Raw genomic sequence first — 15410 nt, forward strand, 5'->3', positions numbered from 1 at the left:
CTTAATTAGATAAATCCAAAGTTTACCTTTTTTTGTTTAGTTTTTTTTTTTATTTGGAATTGGGATTCCAAGTTTGAAGTGTATTGTGGTCGGTTAGAGTGCATGATAAAACATCGAGCAGACAAAAGTCAAAAGGCGATTTAAGTTTCCTTTTTTTTTTTTTTCTTAAGAGCCGGAAATACGAAAAAGTATTTTGGAAAAGTAAATAACTTGAAGATTCTTCACTACTTTTTTTTTTTAGGATGGAAAACTAATGATCAAGTCATTTCTAAATGGGATTAATTTAAAAAATCATTTCAATTATCAACCCATCGAGTTAATGATGGGCCGATAGAAACGATGATTATGTAATTCTCTAGTGAACTGATAATTTGATTTGTCATCAACGTGCAGCACAGCGGCAGGACATGGCTCGATGGCCGGTAACGTGAAACTCTTTTTGTAAAGAGATCCGTCCGTCTCGACGGCCGATTGTCCGCCCTGATTGAACGACAACGACGATTCGGTCGCTTGGTGCTTCCTCCTCGCCTGTTGGGCAACTACTTGGTCCCTGGTCATTGGCGGTGATTGTTGCCTATTGTTGTTGGCAGCGTTCATTCGGCTCCGACCCCTAGCGGTTGGTTCGCCAACGTTCCAATCTTGCAGTCGATTGCTGGTACGTGGCCTCATCATTTGACTCTTCAGAGCGCCATCCAGCGGAATAAAAGAATCCTGGGCTTCGCTCATCATTGCCGGCGAATTACCCGATCCGAACTGAATTGAAGATTCCATCTGGCGGACGCGATTCATGTTGGGCCCGGCTTGAAAGTAATTCATTCCGGCTGGAGCGTCAGTGTGTTGACTCGTTCGACGAACTCCGGCTGCTGGTCGGGATGCCCCATTACTACCCCAAGATGAATCGTTACTCTGCAACTGACCAACGGGTTTGGCGATGGTCGGCCGCTGGACCCGATGTTCCGGATAATCCGCTTTGACAACAGATTCCGTAGCGAAATCTCCTGCGGCGACGGCCAACGTGCTGTGCATGCGCTTAATTTCTGGACGCACGGGATCAGCTTTTTGGACGTAGGATTGCATGTAAGCCGTTTGCAAGTCGACGTCACCTTCCATTTTCAGGTTGTCGTGCAGTTTGTTGATAATGGGCCGTTTGGCCTCCATCTGGCCGTAGTCCCGCTGAGTCGACTGTTGCTGCCCGTCTGTGTAGCCGTTGGTCGGATGCACGGGTATGTTGTCCTGCAGTTTCTTGATGACGGGTCGCTCGGCGTGAAACTCGACGTAATCCTTGCGTGACTGCGAGGCTTGCTCCATGGATCCGCTGAATTTCAACGTGTCTTCCATCCTATTATTTTGCACACACAAAAAGGAGAAATGCAACAAGTTTCGATGGATCCGCACACGCCATTTTAACATTTCGGGTGTGTTGAAAAAATAACAAACAAAACAGTTCTACCCAATCGGTAAACTCTCTGCTATAAACAAAACCTCAGAAAAAGGGCGGGTGTTTGAACCGTCTCAAACTAAACCACAAACAAAAAGGAGAAAGTGAAAAAAAAATATATATTATATACTTTTTGCGGATGGGTTTGGCGTAGTCGACATGTTCCGGGTAATCGACATTGTGCGCTTCGAATTTAGCCAAGTGCGGTATGGCGAGATTGTCCTGCAATTTCTTGATGACCGGACGCTCGGCCGTGAATTGCCTGTAGTCTTCGTGCAGATGCCCAGCTTTAGCCATTTCCTGCCCGTTACCACCGGTGGTGATTTGATCGGCCAACAGATGGCGCTTAGGTCGCGAGACGGGCATCTCCTTGTAAGTGGCTTGCGACAGAGACTGATTCTGCTCCATCGATCCAGCAGGGATTTTCAACGAACTTTGAAGCCGACGGATCGTCGGACGCTCCACGCTGAACTGACGAAAATCGGCGTTGGACACGGATGAGTCGATAACGTTACCGCTCTCTATTTGAATGCTGTCGGGGATCCGGTGATTGGCTGGCCGGACGTAATTCTCGTGATCCTCGTAATTGAAAAGGTAAACAAAACAAAATTACTTTCTTTCATTAATTAATTAGGTTTTATCAATTCGGTGGCGGAGTCCTTTTTTGAACTGATTGGCTCGAGTTATCAAAAAAAGGAGACGTGGAAGTGAACCGGTTGATGGTATAAGAGTAGGACGAGGTCGACTAGCGTATCAATTTAGACATTTCCTTTATTATTATTATAATTTTTTTTTGGTTTGTTTGTCTTTGTTCTGATTTGTTTTGGATTGATTGGCGGTTAATTCCAAATGTAGACGATACAGATAGCCTATGGCCTACACGATAGAACAAAAACTCAAAGACCCTGATGGATCGGTTGCCAAGCCCGAGGGGCTGATTGCGCGCAGGATTGCGCATAAAAATCAGCTTTAATTTGAACTTGACCCAAATTGAACTTCCCTACTTTCGAAAGCGTCAGCCCATTGTTTGGATTGCGCTATTTTGGACCAAAAATTGGACGTTTTCATGGCAGTTATAAACAATTGCTCCGATCGGGTGAGGTCGTTTGATTCGATTATTTACATTTTAGTATACCTGATAATCATGACTGGTAGACACGGCGTCAAGGTTGCCTCTGACTTTCAACGAGGAGCGCAATTTTCGACCACCTTCCGGCCGTTTGACGTTGCTGAACGGCCTGTACTGATCTCGGCTGAGCGTCGTTGCGGCGAATTCGCCTTCACTTGCCGCACCACCTGACGTCTTCAGTTGATCGACCAATCGATGAATGACGGGTCTCTTGACTTGAAATTCCGGATAATCCGTCCTGAGCGAAGGCTTGGCTTCCATAGTGACACCAGGCCCGCCGACCTGCAGATTGTCTACCAGTTTCTTAATGACGGGCCGTTCGGTTGCTTTGGCCGGCAGGGCGTAGTCGTTTTGGGCCAGACTGGAATTCATCAACAATTCGGCAGATCGGGTAACAGGTCCAAGATCCAAGGTCGCTTGCTGTGGATGTTTGCGACAACGATGGCGTCTGTCATTCGAATGTCGATCCAGCCGATAGTCGAATGAAATTCAATCAGTCTGTTGAGACTATTTTTTTTTTAAACATTTACACGTACATGACTCTGCTGCATAGACAATCTATTCGTCTATTGATAGAATATTAATCAAGTTTGATCCTTTGCTGGACCGATAAATCAATGATGGCCCCCAGAAAGGACGACCCTGACTCTGCCGGACTTTGGTTAGATTTTCTTGACTGATCTGTAACCATGTAACGACGTGCGGTTGGCAAGTTTGAATTTAGTTGCGTTTTTTGTTGTGTTTCTTAGTTAATTTTTTTATGTAGTGGTTAATAATCGAGGCTATATTGCAATGACGAGACACAAGTCATTTCGAATTAAACACTAAAATTTGGTTAAAACTTGTCGAATTGAATTAGGACATGGACGACTCACATGACGAGGGGGAGAGAACGAAATGATTGACTTACGGATTTCTCTTTTCAACGAGAAAAAAATAGGCTACCGAGAAAGAAAACGAAAAACAGTTGGAAACTTTTTTTTTTTGCCTCCCCTCTCTCGCGATCATCATCATCACGTGTCACGCAACGCATGAAAATACACTTGCGTGATGCCTTCTCCTTACCGTGCGTGATCCAAAAGAATTCCACCCTCTCGGCAGTCAAAACGAAAAAAAAAGAATCATTGTTTTTCTGTATCGTTTCTTTCTTCTTTTAGAAATGGTCACCAACTCGCCATCGTTTCATAACAAGTCCGTATGTGTGTCAGCTGTAAAACACAAGAAGGGGGGGATTCTTTTTTTTTCGTTCAATCAAGTGCCCCACCCCTTTGCTGGACCACAGTGGCTAGTGTTTATGAAGTACACATAAAAGCCAATTTCAAACGTAAGGTAGCTTTTACTCCCCCACCTCCTTATCTATCACTGTCTTTAAATATTGATCAAACTGTGTTACATCCCCCCCTCGTCATTGATCTTTCCAAATGTGTGGACAAATAACTCAGTACTGGACATGAAATTAACTATGCCATAGCACATGTGCTATACGCGATTAGATAAATTGATTAAATTTAATCTTCCATTTCTGTGTTACTGAAGCACGAGCAGTGAAAGAGGTCGAAAGGAGAAAGTGACAAGGTCTAATGTTTCTATCTCGCACCAACAGTCGAGATAAAACGCAGTTTGCCATCATTTTTTACAGCTAAAAGAGGAAGAATTTTGTTTCGTATCTTTCAAGAGATCAGATGACATTTACACGAGGACGCAGAGTCCACGAGAGGCCATCGTGGCTAGTTCGTGATCATCCAGAAATGTCTTGCCAGTATAAACGACCTTCCTCCTATGTTTGGTGTGTCCACTTCCTATTTTACACTTTGTCCATGTTTTTAACACGTAACCTAATCGACGTTGGAAGAGAAAAAGGAAATTTTTTCACTTACCCGCATGTGCAGATTTGGCAAATGCATTTCTCCTGGAAAGCCGGTAGTTCCATAAACAAAAAACCCCAGCCCTCCCCCTCTCACCGTGTCCACCTTTCTTTACTTAAAAAATAAATAGATAAATGAGAAACAAGGTTACAATATTAAACACGGAAATGAAAATAAGGTATTTTTTTTGTTTTGTTTTGTTTTCAAAATACCCTGGGTTCCCTCTTTTTCGATCAATAACAATTTTTCTATGTTAAGGTGATACGCATAATTTAAAAATAAGAACACACGCCTTGGCTCTTAATTAATGTCTTTGTGTGTCCGTCCAGGCGAATATGGTGCGGGTTCTTGTCGAATGACGTGAAACTACGGGAAATGAAGCAACTGTACCTTCACAGGCCAAATTATATACTGTCGGATAGCTTACGGTGAGGAGCTTGTTGCTGGGCCCCGGGTGTCGTGTGCGATTGGCCTCACAGCTCACCTGTCACGGTGAGTTGAACACAAACCGGATGTTCTTCAATGTCCGGTTTCGATCATGCGCATTTTAGTTATGGTAGCGACACACGCCCTCCTATTGTGTTGCACAATCTCTCATAAATAAATATTTTTCAAAAAATGAGAAATTCACCCCTAGATGGCTCTGTGCGGTATATGCGAAGCCCCTCCTACACAGCGGAGCTATACTTCACTATATAAATGAAGCCATCGCCACTTGCGTCAGCCTCAGAATATCATAATAAAAAAAACCCCGAAGAACGCAACAGTTATTTTTTGGGGTTTTTCAGTGCCTCTGTGTGTACGTTTCCTTCCTCTTTGGTTAATTTTTTTTTAGGGTGTAGTTGTTTCTCTCCTCTTTTTTGTTTTGTTCCGGTGTGTAGTTATCGATTTTTTTCACAAAAAAAAGAAAAAGAACACGAGGGCTTGTGCCAAACAAGCGCCCACAGCATCCGCGTCTAATTACATCCACCTGTGCGATTATTATTATTTTTTTTGAATTCTTCAACATATCGTGTTACCAGTGTTGTATCTAAGGTGAAAACGCAGCGGGAGAAAATTGTTGAAGAACACATTTTTTTTTTCCTGTTTCCGTCGACCTCCAATTATTCTACTGGAACGCGTCTATCTAACAGTGCTGGGCGTCTTCCATCATCATCAAATAAATTTCACCTACCAACAACCAGGTAAATGCAAAAAAAAAATAAAATTTAAAAATTAACCCAAAAAAACAAACAAATGATACATCAGTCTCATTAACATTCAACAATGCATAAGGAAAATGTTAGACATTGAGCCACTCTTTGATTAGTAAGTCAGCTGACGGATCAGTACAAATTCGCTTCCTTTTTTTGCGCTCATTTTGCGCTCGAATTTAATGCAGCAAATGATTTGGAAATGGAAAAGCTTACCTGATTGCGTAACATCAACTCTTTTTACGTCTGCCACGAGGATTTAAAAAAAAAAAAAAACTGGTGTCTTTGAGATCCCGTCGTCCCAGTTACTTTGTTAATGAAAAAACACTTAATTTCATTCCGATTTTTCGTCTAGATCCCAATTTATCCGCCTTGCGTTTCATTACGTGACGTCATTCTAGAGACTGGTTTTTACTTTACACGGTCCCACGCATGTATAACACGATGGTTATGCATATCAATGAGACGGGCTTGCCTTAATGAGTTGTGTGTGTGTTGTTTTTCCTATACCTTTCGAAGGTAGACTACGTCCGACGCAGGAAAAAAACCCGTTACCCAAAGACTCAGTTTTAAGGACATTACGACTCTGTAAGTGATTTATATCCGCAGCTGCTTCGATTTGTTTTCAATATTTCAACCTGTCGTGGAGACCAAAGTAAATTTACAATGTCCTTTTGGAGACCTCAATTCCATCCAGCGAAAAAATAATTGCCCACAGTCGCCATTTTTGTTGGGGATCATTTCAGGGCAGCGTGCGCGAAATAGTTTCTCCCCAATCTTCTAATATTCTTCCAACTCAAAAGAGGTTGTAAAAAAAAAAAAAAAGAAATAATAAAACTTGAGAGCTTTTGTCAACCATATGAAGCATGACGTTACACCTGCAGTATAAGCCATTTAATTACCAGTGGAACATCTTCTTCAGCAGCTCGAGGCCATCCATTTTGGCAGAGAACTCTTGTTGACGTCTACGTGACTAGAAAAAAGAACAATTGCTTGATAAAAATGTGTGTCATAGACATCCGATTAGATTAGAAAAATGGTTGAAGATGGTGTTTGGACCGTGAGTCATCATCGCCGGTTCGTGGCAAAATCAGGGAAGGTCTTGACCCTTTGGTTTTCTTTTCGGTGTGGAACTTTCCAACAGAAAGAGACACAGATTTTTGGTTTTCCTCGTCAACCGCCATCTGTCGTGTGTGTTGACGTCATTAGCGTAATATACTGCACACTATTCTGCGTTCCCATATTATTATGGCGTTCGGAATCAGTTAAAACTTCATTATACATTTTGTTTTTCAACCGGCAGGTGCGCTGTGTGATTTGTTTTTTGTTTTTCTTCTGTCGGCTCTCCTTTTAGAAAATGAGTCCACAGGTGAAATTGCCCTTTTTTTTTTCTTTTCAAATCAATGAACTTTTTTTTGCTGCTGTTTTTGCTCGTCAGCCCGAGCATCATTATTTTGAATAACCAAGAAAATTTGAAGTTTGTGCCTTTCGGCTTTTTAGTGTCTGGAAAATCTGGTCTATACATACACACATAGTTTCTTTTGTATGTACAACAATAGAAGGAGCTATACACGCACGCTCATGTTATTACTATATACCGATTGAAATAATCGTTATGGAAATATATAGCTCCTCATTTCGCGCCCTTATCTGATTGAAAAGTTCGATAAACACAACCGGATCATCGTATAGACATTGAGTCGAGGTGTATACGAAAAAAACTCATTCCAGAAAATTGCATTTTTTGTTTGTTTAAACCATCGAGAGAAAGTTCGTTTTGTTTTCGTAATCAACTTGCCAAGAGTTCTTTTTGTTTTCCCATCTCAATAGTTGTAAGTACTCTTCCTTTTTTATTTATTTAATCGTAAATATGTGCAGTTGTCGGCTCAATGCAAATCTGACGAGCCTTGACCCGCCCCTCTTATAGATATCTCAAAATTTCTTCTGGTTTTTATTTTCTCAAAAAAAGCAACTACAAGAAGAAGGCCCTGCGGGAATCTCACCTGAATGAAAGGTGTATAGGCATGGCCGGAGAAGGTGAAGGGAATTTCGTTATTGTTCTGCAAAGAAGGACGCCATTTGGAGAAGAAAAACGTTTTCGTACTCGGCCAAATAGTTTCACAAAATTGTCCCAATATTATATCTGATTTTCATTCCGTGATGGTTGCTGAATTTCCATATTATTTCGGTCTCGGCACTTGTTTGTTTTGTTTTTTTCAACAAGATTCGTATCGTACGCATTCCGTTCTCTCTTTTTCGTGTTCAAATTGTTTCACGTTTTACTACAGGCTAACATTATCTACTATCATGGAAAATCAAGTTTTGTAACTGATTAAGCTGACGCACTAGTAAAAATGTACAACCGTTACAAAATGTCTCTTCCCTTAGCCTACGCTTGACTTGATTTACGAGCAATGACTTTCCAGTTTTTCGTCACTTACATGGCCCGTGTGGTTGGCTGTAATCAACTGCATTTTTTTTTCGAAACGAGATACTCTTTCATGAGTGCAAATGGCACCGACCATAAAAGTTAGATGCATTCATCGGCAAAACTAAAATGACTAGCTGAAAAGATATCAAAATCAAGTCGTATGCAATCGCTTTCGTCTTTTGGGTCTCACTAGCAGAAGTGATCGTGTCTGACGATTAGTGGCGGCCTCACACGTCGTTAAAAATAAATAAATTGAAAAAGAAAATTAACTGTTTACTTGCAATTGAAAGAGACGCCTTGCATGGGGTCGTTAGGATGGAAAGTAGCAATTGGAAATTACCCTTTCTACCGATTTTCTCATGTCGATTTGTTCTTTTGGCCGACGGGCATCGACACGTGTCAGACTGGTAGCCTCGTAATTGAAAAAGATAAAGAAAATTTTTTCATTTTCTTTTTTTTAACCTTTCCTCCTTCCACATTTTTGGGAATTCATTTTGGCGCGGACTGACAACAAAAAAAAAGGCGAAAAAAAAACAAAAAATTATTTAAGTTGTGATTGAAAAATGTGCAACGTTGCTCCGAGCTTATTAAGTTTAAGAACCGCCAAAACGTTCTTTCTTTCTCAATCTCCGAGTGGCTCCTAAAGCAGAGAGCCCTTTCATAACTACTTAAAATTTCTTGTTGCCTTCAGTCCTAGTCGGAATCCCGTCCAGAGAGCATACGCTGTTCGTTGTTATTTTTTTCTTGAATTTCCCAAGAGAAAAAAGAACACGTTCACGCACTGCGGGATTCTGCGTCAGCAGCATCGGCTAAACTTTGGATTCCTTTGTGTGTCGTCGTTCGATTTTTTGGTTTGAATAAGCAAACGTGCAAAGGAGCATCACCCAATTGTTGAGTAAAACGAAAAAAATCTTTTTTTCCCAATCAATTTGTGTGTCAGTAGGTTGAAATTTATGTGACGACCACGTGGGGATTTTTGTGATGCCATAGGGCATTAATCTATCCATATGTGGTTTAATATTTGGTTAGCCTTTTTCGTCACGTCTTTTGTTTTACAATTTCTCTACCTCGTTATAAGCTTTCAGAAAAAGAAATATGGCCGATCGAATTTCTTTTATTCTGTTTTATGTCTCTACCTCTATTTTGAGCAAGTGTGTGAAATCCAAAATGGCCGACCCCATATTATTTACCCCGTCCTTAAGTGCTTCTCCCATGTTTTGCTAGTGTGATGCAATTTTAATAAATTCTCTTTCTTTTTTATGTTTGTTGTTAGAGAGACTTGCCAGTTGTGGAGAAAGATCAACAGAGCTTGACGTCGTGCGAAACAAGTCCATACAACGTTTTCTCGTTTGGTGATTCTTTGTTTTTTCTACAGGTAAGAAATTTTTTTTTAATTTTGTAAAGAAACACGTGAATGTTTGTGTGCAGGTGTTTTTCTCGTAAAAAAAAAGAAAATGGTGGAAGAGGATCGAGTTCCCGCGTTACGGTCTCTTTGTTTTAACGATCGTAACCGATCTCAGTACTTATGCAACCACGCGTCGACCATTTTTAATTGAAGTTCCTCAGCTGCTTGTCTTTTTTTCTTTCTGGCCAGCGTGAATTGGCGGAAAATGCACAATTGTGGGTTCTTGAGGTGTTGAGGTTTTGGCGGGTTATTGTTTCGTTGTTGACTTTTTGGGTCGGGTGAAAGAAAAAATGTCGTCTCAGCTTTTTATGGAGGTTTAATCCAATCGACAAAGAAAAACAGTGATTGCATTGTCCAGTTGGCACTTTTTAAATTGTTAATCCCACAATTGGGTTTGTTTTTATAATAATTTTTGTGGGAATCTTTGTTGTATTGCGTGCTGGCGTCATACGCCCATTTTTGTTTGAGCGGGGAAAGTTTTTCGGTTTGAACATTTTTTCATTCCTAGATGTTATTGTTGTTCCACCTGGTGGGCGATCAGCGTTTAATTGAGATCGAAGCTCATTTTTTATAAATTTTTTTTTCTTCTGAATTTTTTTTGTCTCTCCCTTGTGTTTACACTGCGGGAGGTTCTCTATCTTGTGTATTCTTTAGTGTTGTGATTTTTCTTGCGTGTCACGATCTGATTTTGCGGTTTTTTCCTTTGTATATTTCACCTCCACCGAAAACAACAATAAACAGGCATGTCCAGGCAGCAGTTGAGCAGCATGCCTTCGTTGACGTCGAGTCACGATCAAGCAGACGTTATTTCAGCAGCCGACCTTTCATTACAGGGCCAACAGCCAATGTCTTCTGTTGTCGAGATGACTCCACGCCGAAAACAGGTAAAATGATGAATGAGAGGAATACTTTCCAAGAAATTGAACGAGTGTGAAACTTTTCTCTTTTTTTGCCGCTTCAATTTTAGGCTTACGGCGACGTCATAAGTGAAATGAATAACAAGACGTCTTTTGAATCGAAGCGGATCCATCACGAAGATCCGCACATTCACAAGATTGTTCCTTCTGGCGACTCGAAACGTGTTATATTACTTTCATCGAAATCCAGAGGATCTGATTGGGATTTGACGATGGTCAAAGACGAACAGGATAGTAATAATGGAATAGAGAGTGAAGATAGCGGCTTTCAATTGGACGTCGATTCTTCTAGCATCAAGATAATGGCCAACACGACGGCCGCTGCCAACGATGTTGCCGATATCGCTGCACCGGTCGACATGACCGTCACGACCCAAAAGGTATTCCATGTTTCTCTCGGGAATGTAGACCCACTTTGTGATTGGGCGTTGCTTAAACATTTGTTTCGGTTTTACACACCAAAGAGTGGAACGACTGTGATTAATATCACACCGCCAAGCAAGATGGAGCATAGATTGCTGGAACATTTGCACAGCACTCCACTGCCGTCGATCGTCAGTGCTGACGTCGCCGAAGATTGCGCTGATTTGGGGTACAAGACATTTCTTGATACTATTTCTTTTTTCAATTTTCAATGAATCACAATGTTTTTATAGCAAAAAGAGAACGAGTAGTGTTCTAGAAGTTAGCGAATCAAAACCTGCTACTGTCGAAATTCGTCAACCACACAAGGAATTAATTAAAGGTATGAAGACATTGAGTATTATTTCCTGTCCGGTTTGGCCGTATTCGGTCACGGAGACTTAATAAAGAGGTTAGTTGAAAACGGAGGCTTTGAAAAAGAGCCATTCATCATTGTAGACACATGGCCTCCAGGTATTTAAGTGTATGTATTTTTTAAAAAGGTCTTTTCATTTCTTTTGAGAAAAGCGATGACATCGTGTCTTAACTGACTTAGCAACGACAGGGCCTTGAAACGACATTGTCTTTTCTGTTAATAGTTAATAATCAAACTCGTGTGGAATATGACGAACGAGACTTGAGCGTGTTATTAAAACGACCTCAACTCTGGTGGTGTTTCACCCTTGGCCTGGGTTTTTTCTTTTTCAGGTCCCGACCAACTTTTCCCGGCCGATTCCTACACGACAACTACAGCGATGGGTGCTGTCAAGTTGAAGATTGATGAACGAGGAATGGCGTCGATTCCACCGCTGTCAGTACCGACCTTACTGCAGCGCACCGTAGCCAGACATATGGATCATCCTGCGCTTTGCGTCAAACGTGATGGAAAGGTACGTACTTTCATTCGTGGATATTATTTATTCATCTACAGTATCGTAAATTTCGCTATTTGAATTAAAACCAAAGAATAATGCCCAAACTTTCCCTTTTTGTTTCATGTGATCGTTTTGTTACGGCCGTGGGATAATGAATCACAGTGGATCAAGTGGACGTACAAGCAGTACTTGCACGATGTGACGGTCTGTGCCAAGGCTTTCATCCGCTTGGGGCTGGAACGTTTCCATTCGGTTTGCATTTTAGGCTTTAATTCACCCGAATGGATCATCGCCGATTTGGCTGCCATTCACGCTGGGTTTGTTATTATTTACATTTTTTTTTTTTTACTTTGACCCATTTTTTCCCTTATTTATTCCACATTTCTGGTGGTTTCATGTCAATGATGCACATTTGATTTATGTTTTTTTTCTTCTGTTCAGTGGTTTCGCCGCGGGGATCTACACGACCAATTCGGCGGAGGCGTGTCTGCATTGCGCACTAAATGGACAGGCCGACATCATCGTGGTCGAGGACCGCAAACAACTGGAGAAAATCCTTTCCATCAAGGACCAGATTCCGACTTTGAAGGCGATCGTCCAGTACACCGGAAAACCGCACGTCGAAGGAGTCATCACCGTCAGTTGACTTATGCACACCTTTTCTTTTCCGTATCATTCTCTAAAGAAAACGACGCATTTTTTTTTCCAAAAACAACCGCAAGTCGTGCGCAACTCTTATTTATATCTTCCTTTACACTCGAAATTCTTGTAGTGGTCTCAATTGATGCATTTGGGCAACGCCACGCCTGACAACGTCTACGAGGATCGTTTAAAAAGGATGGCCGTCAATCAATGCTGCACACTAATCTACACGGTTAGTTTAAATATATATTTTTTTAATACTTGGTATTTTTCGTTTCCGGGACATACCGAACAACTAAATTACCGTTTGTACTTTTGTTTTCTTACCAGTCTGGAACGACTGGCCCACCAAAGGGCGTCATGCTGAACCACGATAACCTGACATGGATTTCTCATAACCTAGCCACTTATATGGGCATGCGAGACGGCAAAGAATCGTTTCTCAGTTACCTGCCGCTCAGTCATGTAGCAGCTCAGGTATGTACTTAACAAATAGCTTTTTAGTTGGCTGTTTCACCAACGCACGAATTTTGCTCTGTTCTACCTAAACTTTTTTTTAATTACGGGTGCCGCGTTCGTGGTGTGCCATTAGTAAATGGCGCGGCAATTTTAATATTTTCCTTGTTTTCTCTCAGATCACCGACATCTACGTTCCGTTATCTGTAGGCGGGACGGTCTACTTTGCCCAACCCGATGTTTTGAAGGTGAGTTGTATTTCTTTATTTTCAAGGCAAGTCAAACCGTTCATCGGTTGTATTCCATTTGATAAGGGGGTCATTAAAATAATGATGGTTAAAAATATACAGGGCAGTTTGGCGGAGACGTTGCGTGAAGTGAGGCCCACGACCTTTTTCGGTGTGCCTCGCGTTTGGGAGAAAATCTTCGAGAAAATGCAAGCGATTGGCAAACAGACGACGGGCATCAAAAAGACGATTGCCACTTGGTTCGTTAAAAATTTTAAAGCAAAATTCCTGGCCGACTGTTGGTCATTTTCCCCTCATTTTGTTTTAGGGCAAAACGCGTTGGCTCGTCCTATAATCGGCGTCGAATGGAAGGGTAATGACTGCAAAAACATTCTTTTTACAACTAAATCAAGGAAAATGGTCGGAACTTAAAGGCTGAATTTTTTTTATTTTACAATGACACGCAGGAGGTCTTCGAGACCTTTTGGATATTCCATTGCCAATGCTTTAGTCTTCAAGAAAGTGCGTGAGGGATTGGGTTTGGATAGAACACGGGTGATATTGTCGGGGGCCGCGCCTCTCTCCAGAGAAGTGGCTGAATATTTTACGAGTCTGGATATTCCCATCATGGAGGTATGGTATACAGACATATATATATGTAACTAACGTATTATTATGACTTGCAACAACAGAAGGGGAAGAGCATGGCGGCAGCTCGAGTTTTTCTTTTTATGGTTTTATGTTTCTCCCGCAGGTCTATGGAATGAGCGAGTCAACGGGGCCACACTCCATCAACAATATAACGAAAGGTTTTCATATCAATAGTGCTGGAAAAACGGCGCCCGGTTGTATCACGAAAATTGCTAACCCGGACAAGGACGGCAACGGAGAGGTTGGGTTTCTTTATTTTTAGAATATAAAGAATTTTGTATGATTTGTTTTGTTCTTTCCAAGATTTTGATGGGCGGACGGCACGTCTTCATGGGTTACTTGAATGACCCTGGCAACACGTCGTCTGTTGTGAACGCTGACGGGTTTCTCAGCACCGGTGATGTTGGTCACACGGACAAGTTTGGCTTCGTCTACATTACAGGCCGCATTAAAGTATGTAGATATATTACCACACCTCATTCATCACATCCCTCGTGTTGATTATTAACGTTGGGTTTTTATTTTTGTATTTTTCTTGTGTTTCTGGCTCATTTTCTTCGGTGGTGGTGGTGGCGACGGCAATTTTAGGAAATTCTCATTACGGCCGGAGGCGAAAACGTGGCTCCGGTTCTCATTGAAGATAACATTAAAGCGGAATTACCCATAGTCAGTCAGGCTATGGTGGTGGGCGATAGGCGCAAATTCCTTTCCGTTCTCCTTACTCTCAGGGTAAGTGGGGAAAAAAATCATTGTCGAAAGAATCAAGGCTCCTGATCCAACTTGAACAACGGAATTTCTCATTTGATTCGGTTTTAATTTTGGTTTATTAATGAAGACGGAAGTAGATTCAGACACGCAAGAGCCGCTGCCCATCTTGACCCGGCCGACTCGGGATCTGTGTGAAGAGTATGGCCTTTCGCTGGCCGAAACGGTGACGGACGTCATCAGTGCGGCAGAGCGGGGTATGACTGTTCCAGCGGGTGCCGTGACCGGGCAAGATGCTGAAGCTGTCAAATTTGTTAAAGTCATTGACGCTGCCATTGAACGGGCCAACCGCAAAGCCATTTCGGCTGCGCAACGTGTCCAAAAATGGACCATTTTGCCAGTCGATTTCTCCATTCCTGGTGGAGAACTTGGTATTTACAATAATAATAGCCATTAGCCGTTTTCACGGTTTATCGGTGTGAAATCGTTTAACTCTTTATTATTTTGCTCGATTCGATTCAGGTCCAACTATGAAAGTAAAGAGGAGTTATGTTGCCAAAAAATACGCTGACGTCATCGAACGTTTTTACTGAATTTTAAAAAAATCTGCCATTTTGGGGAAATCGCATTAACGGAATCAGCCTTTATAAAATGAATCTAGTTTTGTTGTTTTCCTTTAGGGGGGACCTTCGTCATTCAACTATAAAGGCGTGGGGAGGAATTTGGGTGCTGTATCACATGTTGGGGCTTTATATTTGTTTTCTCTTTGTTGAAAGGTTTCTAGTCCGTCAAGACGCGTCAGAGGATTGCTCAATAGTGTCGCCTCGAATCTTGCAATGATGTCGATACTACTGCTGCTACAACAACGAAAAGAAGAAATTACATGCAATTCGTCTAGTTACTACATGTTCCTCTCGACAGTTTATCCATGACCAAGTTTTGTTTCCCCATCTCCAAATCCATAACGTTGCAAGAAATCCCTATTGAGAAACTGTTATACATTTATCCGTTTTGAATACAATGTTGCACAAGCAGATCATAAAAATAGTATTCCAAACGTTATTCGTCTACAAA

General features: G+C 41.6%; 2 protein-coding genes across 13 annotated transcripts; one reads left to right on the plus strand and one right to left on the minus strand.

The window, feature by feature from the left end:
- Positions 1–27: 27 nt before the first annotated feature.
- On the minus strand, positions 28–5007 carry LOC116918878. 10 transcript variants are annotated; one of them, XM_045167129.1, is made up of 6 exons: positions 4860–5007; positions 4725–4798; positions 4445–4541; positions 2574–3015; positions 1569–2017; positions 28–1339 (listed from the first exon to the last, which is right to left on the minus strand). In XM_045167129.1, exons 3-6 carry the CDS (start codon positions 4495–4497, stop codon positions 304–306), a joined length of 1980 nt encoding a protein of 659 aa, XP_045023064.1. In that variant the 5' UTR covers positions 4498–4541; positions 4725–4798; positions 4860–5007; the 3' UTR covers positions 28–303. The 10 variants fall into 10 exon arrangements, with proteins under 10 accessions (XP_045023064.1, XP_045023058.1, XP_032780601.2 ...); XM_045167123.1 differs by having other exon boundaries at positions 4445–4546; XM_032924710.2 differs by lacking the exon at positions 4725–4798 and having other exon boundaries at positions 4823–4991.
- Positions 5008–5467: 460 nt separating this feature from the next.
- Positions 5468–15372, plus strand: LOC116918610 (long-chain-fatty-acid--CoA ligase ACSBG2). 3 transcript variants are annotated; one of them, XM_032924353.2, is made up of 20 exons: positions 5468–5616; positions 9330–9431; positions 10203–10345; positions 10429–10758; positions 10843–10970; positions 11035–11123; positions 11489–11670; positions 11818–11972; positions 12097–12292; positions 12428–12529; positions 12628–12774; positions 12933–13001; positions 13104–13240; positions 13309–13353; positions 13448–13613; positions 13735–13872; positions 13935–14084; positions 14220–14360; positions 14467–14767; positions 14859–15372. In XM_032924353.2, the coding sequence occupies exons 3-20, from the start codon at positions 10205–10207 to the stop codon at positions 14927–14929; spliced, it is 2688 nt and encodes an 895-aa protein (XP_032780244.2). In that variant the 5' UTR covers positions 5468–5616; positions 9330–9431; positions 10203–10204; the 3' UTR covers positions 14930–15372. The 3 variants fall into 3 exon arrangements, with proteins under 3 accessions (XP_032780244.2, XP_045023038.1, XP_032780235.2); XM_045167103.1 differs by lacking the exon at positions 5468–5616 and adding an exon at positions 8696–8951; XM_032924344.2 differs by lacking the exon at positions 5468–5616 and adding an exon at positions 8696–8946.
- Positions 15373–15410: the final 38 nt, after the last annotated feature.

Source organism: Daphnia magna, linkage group LG1 (genome assembly GCF_020631705.1).
Source record: "Daphnia magna isolate NIES linkage group LG1, ASM2063170v1.1, whole genome shotgun sequence".
Lineage (NCBI taxonomy): Eukaryota > Metazoa > Arthropoda > Branchiopoda > Diplostraca > Daphniidae > Daphnia > Daphnia magna.

Excerpts from the sequence above, each read along its gene's own strand:
- LOC116918878 (XM_045167129.1), bottom strand. The coding sequence starts at position 4,497 with ATGGAACTACCGGCTTTCCAGGAGAAATGCATTTGCCAAATCTGCACA. Across the intron at positions 2,018-2,573 it reads CTACCAGTCATGATTATCAG|GATCACGAGAATTACGTCCG; the intron begins GTATACTAAAAT and ends TTCAATTACGAG. Across the intron at positions 1,340-1,568 it reads GCCAAACCCATCCGCAAAAA|GATGGAAGACACGTTGAAAT; the intron begins GTATATAATATA and ends GCAAAATAATAG.
- LOC116918610 (XM_032924353.2), top strand. The coding sequence starts at position 10,205 with ATGTCCAGGCAGCAGTTGAGCAGCATGCCTTCGTTGACGTCGAGTCAC. Across the intron at positions 10,971-11,034 it reads GAAGATTGCGCTGATTTGGG|CAAAAAGAGAACGAGTAGTG; the intron begins GTACAAGACATT and ends ATGTTTTTATAG. Across the intron at positions 12,293-12,427 it reads ACGTCGAAGGAGTCATCACC|TGGTCTCAATTGATGCATTT; the intron begins GTCAGTTGACTT and ends AAATTCTTGTAG.